At 39.0% G+C, this 6000-nt stretch overlaps 1 protein-coding gene across 3 annotated transcripts in view; it reads left to right on the forward strand.

Annotated features, from left to right (window-relative positions):
* The window catches only part of arhgef25a (Rho guanine nucleotide exchange factor (GEF) 25a), an 80374-nt gene extending 74794 nt beyond the window's left edge, over positions 1-5580 (forward strand). For all 3 annotated transcript variants that reach the window (XM_079849176.1, XM_079849177.1, XM_079849178.1), the window contains 5 exons: positions 211-402; positions 488-668; positions 1000-1217; positions 2441-2608; positions 4757-5580. In XM_079849176.1, the coding sequence (XP_079705302.1) occupies positions 211-402; positions 488-668; positions 1000-1217; positions 2441-2608; positions 4757-4876 (879 nt within the window). In that variant the 3' untranslated portion in view covers positions 4877-5580. The remainder of the gene's footprint in view (positions 1-210; positions 403-487; positions 669-999; positions 1218-2440; positions 2609-4756) is intronic.
* The last annotated feature ends 420 nt before the right edge of the window (positions 5581-6000 follow it).

Below are 6000 nucleotides of genomic sequence, written 5' to 3' on the forward strand. Positions count from 1 at the left end.
TGTTCATCAAAGAATCCTCTCTCTCTCTCTCTCTCTCTCTCTCTCTCTCTCTCTCTCTCTCTCTCTCTCTCTCTCTCTCTCTCTCTCTCTCTCTCTATATATATATATAATTACCTGTGTTCATATTTTAGAAAGGGGAGCATTATATTTGGGGGTCCCAAAGGGTTTGAAAATCCATGCCTTAAAACCACATTTTCTTTCTTTTTTCAGGGGAAGATCACGGCACAAGGAAAACTTCTCCAGCAAGACACGTTCACAGTCACAGAACAGGACAGCAGCTTCCTTTCCCGCACTAAGGAGAGGCGGGTCTTCCTATTTGAACAGCTTGTCATCTTCAGTGAGCCAATAGACAGGAAAAAGGGATTTTCTCTACCTGGATATATTTTTAAAAACAGTATTAAGGTGAGCTTTAGAGGAAGTTATCATCACATAAGGTTTCCACATTACGCAGTATGTTTGCATGTGTTAACATAGCTTCTTCTTTCAGATAAGTTGTCTGGGCGTGGAGACGTGTGTAGACAGTGACCCTAATCGTTTTGCCCTGACGTCTCGGGGGGCTGATGGCAGCACGGTGCGATTTGTCTTGCACTCCTTGTCGCTGGACATCTGCAAGGCTTGGGTCAGCGACGTGAGTCAAATACTGGAGACCCAACGCAATTTCCTCAATGGTGAGACTCACAAAGTGAACACCATACACCCTGCTGATTTCAGCTCAGCCCCCAACCTCAGAAGCTGTTTTAGACTGATGTTCAAACCATTCATGGATGAACATTTAAGTGATATCTAAACTCAGTGCTCATTTTACACTTTATTATAGTCTTCAACAGTTCAAACGTTGAATGTCAAATCATTGAAAATACAACTTCACGAATTTCCAGTGGAAAAAGGAAAATCTGATTCTGAACATGAACTAGGAAGTCATTTTATGTCCTCTAAGCCTTGTTATTGTTTGGCAAATTAAATATGGCTACTCTATCAGTTTTGTTTTGTGTGTTTCAGCCCTGCAGTCGCCCATTGAGTACCAGAGAAGGGAGAGCAAGAGCAACAGTTTGGGTCGTAGCATGAAGCCTCCTCTGTCAGCAGTGGTTGGTCTGAGGCCTCACTCCTCAGCATCTATCGACCGACACAAACTTCCCTGCCTGCGCTCCTGTAACACATCATTGCCCTCTCTCTACCTGCCCAGCCAGGTCCCCACTGATGACCACTCACACCCAGAGGTAAGAGATTTCAGTCGTTTGAGGTTTGCTCAAACCTCACGCACCTAGTTTTTGTGTGGTCATCTCTATTGTCAATCAGACCTATATTGAACATATGGTAGCCTGTCAGAGCTGATGAGCGCTCCAAAATGTAGCATGGTTGGCTTTGAGTGACCCAAGTTCAAGTCCCGGCTAGTGGTTATTTCTCGTTCCTGCTGCTATGACTGGACAGAGCGGGGAGAGCAGCAAGTCAACCCCACCTGTGGTACAGAACAAAACCAGCATATGCATACATAATTACAATTGGTCATGTTGGGTGGAGTTGGGGTTGGAGGAGGGAGTTTGAATGCGAGCAGCGATGCTATGGAGGAAGTGCTAAAGGAATGGGAATTTAAATAGGCCGCTGTGATACATGTCGACACTAGATTGGTACACGTCAGGAACAGCTGGCTATCAGCTGATGTGAGCTTGGCTGACGTGGCCTGCCTGAACTAACGCGATGCTTGATGAGTAATGCATCCCATATCACAGTATACCTGAGAGTGTACTATTTTCAGTGGATTTTTAGTATGCATGCTTGCACTGTTTTTGCTGGTTTTCTCTTGACTTTGTCTTAACTCAAACATACTTTTCAATCCCCAACAAAATGGTTCTTCTGGTCCGTAATAGATGTGAATTGGGATTTGTCACACTCATCTCAAGCAGAAAGAGAACACATGTATTCACAGAGAGACAGTGTGTGCTATTGTCAACTAAAACTAAAAGCTTCTTTTTTTTTTTTTTTTTATTGAAATCAAATTAAAATAGAAATATTAGATGGCTTTGGCAACTAACTAAAATATGTTTAATTTTGTGTATAAAAGTGTATAACCGAAATAAAACAAAATCTAAAATACATTTTGAAATGTTTATTTTAACTAATAAAAATGACTAAAGCACAAAATTACTTAAAGTTATGTTAAAATGGAAATATAAAAATAAAAGATAATTCAAAATATAATACCAACTGTAATTGTTTATAAATATTACTACAATAACTTATAAATAATAATATTTATTATTGATATTTAACTACAAATATAAGTATTACTCTTGCTGAGCAAGAACGGCCTGTTTCTGTCTCTTAAGACTCTTAAGTTTTCTAATCCCACTGTCATCATCTGAGAGGTCACAATCATATGTGGTAAATGGATATAAATAACCTGAAAGATTTTGTAACCACTGTTTCTGTTTGACGTTTACAGTCAACACAAGTCCAGCACTGTCCGGTGGACTCCAGACTGAATTCCCAGACGGTGTCTCCAACTCACGTGCAGCTGGCCTTCTCTGAAGAGCCGCCATTCTCCCAGGCACCTCTTAACTGCCAGGCGGTCTCCAACGGATTGTGTTCCTCTAGCACGCAAGGCTCACAGGTACTGTGCATACCCGCTCACTGAGGCTCACTTGGATTTGGTTTGCTCGGAATATGGTTAGTTTAAAAAAGAGGCCATGCTGCTCCCTCTGCTGGTATATTATGGACAGGCAATAACAATATTCTAACATGGCCTTATTTGCAGGACAGGTACTGAAGCTCTGGATTAATCATTTAATGCAACTTGTTTTATTACAAATTATATTATGAGCAAAACAATTTGAGTAAAAAATTAGCATATTTCATTACTGACCTAGAAAGAGTGTAGAATTTAAATATGTATTATTCATTTTACCTTGTAACCTCTTTGATCATACATGAGACTACAAACAAACCTATGGTTATTAAGTCTGAGGTTTTCCTTATTCTGAAACAGCGGCCCATTAAAACATCCCTCTCCGTCTGCAGCGGCGTCTAGCCCAAAATGAGCTTTGATGACAGCTCAACAATAGTTGTGCGTGAAATAGCTGTTTATCTGCTTTACTCAGGCCACTTGACAAACAGGAAGGAGACAGGTTGACAGAAGGAAGTACCAGATCCCTATCTAACGCCTGATTGTTCTTGCAGGCTGTTGGATCAGACTGAATCTGAGCACTGTTTTGACTTCAGTTCCCATGTGGTTATGTGCTTAATACTAACTACTTTACATGCTAGATTAATTTTATAACCATCTACCATATCTAATCTAAAATAATCACTGCCATGATTTCATTTCTTCAGGCTATATTTATTATGGCAAGGGGACAAACAAGGGTTTTTCACCTGGATGGGCTTATAGTTGGATTTTGATTGTTATTTCTATTCTGATATTGGAGGTGAGAAACGATCACCAACACCAAGGGCCACAGAACATAATTAAGATCTTTGAGGTTGATAATAAGTGTGAAAAGCTTTTCGGAGTTTCTGTTCTGTTCTGTCTCTCATATCTAACAAGGATTCTGGGTCTGACAGGAGTGTTCAACAATATTATATATAATTTCTGAAGCTCTTGTTCTGAAATTCAGTCATGCTGATTTTAGTCATGTCATAAACCCTGTAACAAACATATTACTCTTAATATCCTAGACTGTTCCTGGTAATTAACTCTTCAGCCATTTTTAGACATAAGCTCAAAAATTTTATCATGGAAGCCTGTGAAAGTTTAAAAAGTTAAAAGGTAACTAAGATGTTATAGGCTATATCCCAATTATTTATGATCTAATAAATGGCTATGTTTCACATTATGACTTTGTATCTTGTTATTGCAACTTTCTTACAATTGTGACTTTATATTTCACAGTGACTTAGATTCTAAAAAGCCGTTTACACGACACCGTTTTCAACTAAAAACTTTTTATGCGTTTTGGCCGTTCATTTACAGGACAACGGCTTTTTTCAAAGTTTTGAAAACGGGTTTCATAGTTCAAGTTTTTGAAGACGAAACCGTTATTGCCTTTGTGTAAACTACAAAACCGCGAATTTGTGAAACAGGGACGTCATGCGCATACATATTACGTGTTCAGCGTATAGTGTTTTTTTTACAAAGTGACATCGCCATCTTCTGGCCTGGCATGAATAATACAGCGTTTTTAGACGTTTTCATGGATCTGTGTGAACGGGGATCGTTTTGACAATGTTGTCATCTGTACAAAGAAAAAACGTTTCTGTTTTTAGTACATCATTGTTGCGTAAATGTACCCTTTGTTTCTCATAATGACTTCATATCTCAGTCAATATGTCTCATAATTGCAACTATTTTTCACAATTGTGACTTTATATCTCACATAGGCCTATTATATTTCGCAATTGCAACTTTGTTTCTTGTAAATGTGACTTTATGTCTCACAATTGCGACTTAACTTACAATGGCGACTTTATACCTTTATACCGCAATTTTAGCTTTTATCCTTGCAACTTTATTTTTTGTAACTTTATTCTTTATATCTCACGATGTGACTGTGATTTGCAATTGCGGCTTTGTTTCTCATATGAGAAATGTGACTTTATATCTAATGATTGTGACTTTATATCTTACATGATTTTATTTAACATTTTTTTCTACATAGGTTAAAACAGGCTTCCATAGAATCTTAATGTTAATAATGTGCTGTTGAGAAAAATAAACCATCAGTGGCAGAAATGGCCTTTTTTCCCCCTCCACTGTGTCCAGATCTCAGGAGAAGGTGGACGCAGAGCTTCATCGAGAGAGGGACGCATGGCTGTTCCTAGTCCCTCCTCCACTCTTCAGCACTCCAGTAACTTGGCCCAGCTTGATGAGGACGACCTGTGAATGGAAACGACCCTGAATCTGATGTTTGCACCAGAGCATGCCACAGTCTGGACTTTATTCACGTCTGTTATCTTGTGGTATTCTTCCTGAACCTGTGACGTGAATTTCCTAGTGACTTTTTAAATTGTTTTACATAATTTCTTATGTTTTTTTTTTGTTTGTTTTTTGTCTTTATACTAAAGTTGTGTTTTGTTCAAAGGAGAATCAACCATTCCTATATTGGGAGGTCACTGGAGCAGGAACCAGAGTAAACCTTTATTTGAGGGTGTGAGGATGCGTTTGGGCTAGCGTGCATGTATGTATGTTTTTGAGTGTGTGTTTGTGTGCTAAATTCTGATGGCTTCATCCTTGCAAACATGCTGAACATTTTCCATCAGATGTGTTTTGCAGAGAACATACTGTATTATTACAAACATAAGAGAGTCCTTAGGGGGCTCACGCTGGATTTTAAAGGTTTCGCACTATCGGTGCCTCTTTACAGAAGCTGTCTTTCTATATCCCACCTATATTGAATGCTCTCGTGGGCTGCGTAAACTCTTATGAAGGAGCTAAGGGGAAACAGACTCTAAATGCAGCTAAATTTGTATATACCGTATGTAGCGGAATGATCTGTGCATGGAGACACGGACGCTTGACTTTCTCTTCGCTGATTGGGGGTTTGAATTCTCTAAGATCAATGAACTTGTTGGACAAGGTGGACACAACGAGCATTTGCCTTGTTGAGCGGGAGGACTCGCTCAAGGGAAGGACTGAAAGATGGACAACAGTTGTTACGGCCGAAGAAGATGCCGCATAATAGTATTTTGTCTGTGGTTTAATGGCCCGTTTTAGCTTCTGCCGCCCCCTCCTCATTGGACGCACACTGCCTGGATTACTCTGCAGGTCTCTCGATACAAAATGAGGTTTCCAAATTATATTAGGTGATGATGATAATAATAATTATAATAACATTATTATTATTGTTGTTGTTATTATTAACTTAATGAAGGCCAAAGATAAAATGTTATATCATTATGTGCCAAACGCAGGTGCCAGTACCCTTTACAGAAAATGTCATTCAGTTTCAGACCATCTAAAACACTTGCTTAATTTTTGGGAAAATGTTCTCATAAAAACTAAGGAAA

Source organism: Squalius cephalus (assembly GCF_949319135.1).
Source record: "Squalius cephalus genome assembly, chromosome: 18".
Classification (NCBI taxonomy): Eukaryota; Metazoa; Chordata; class Actinopteri; order Cypriniformes; family Leuciscidae; genus Squalius; species Squalius cephalus.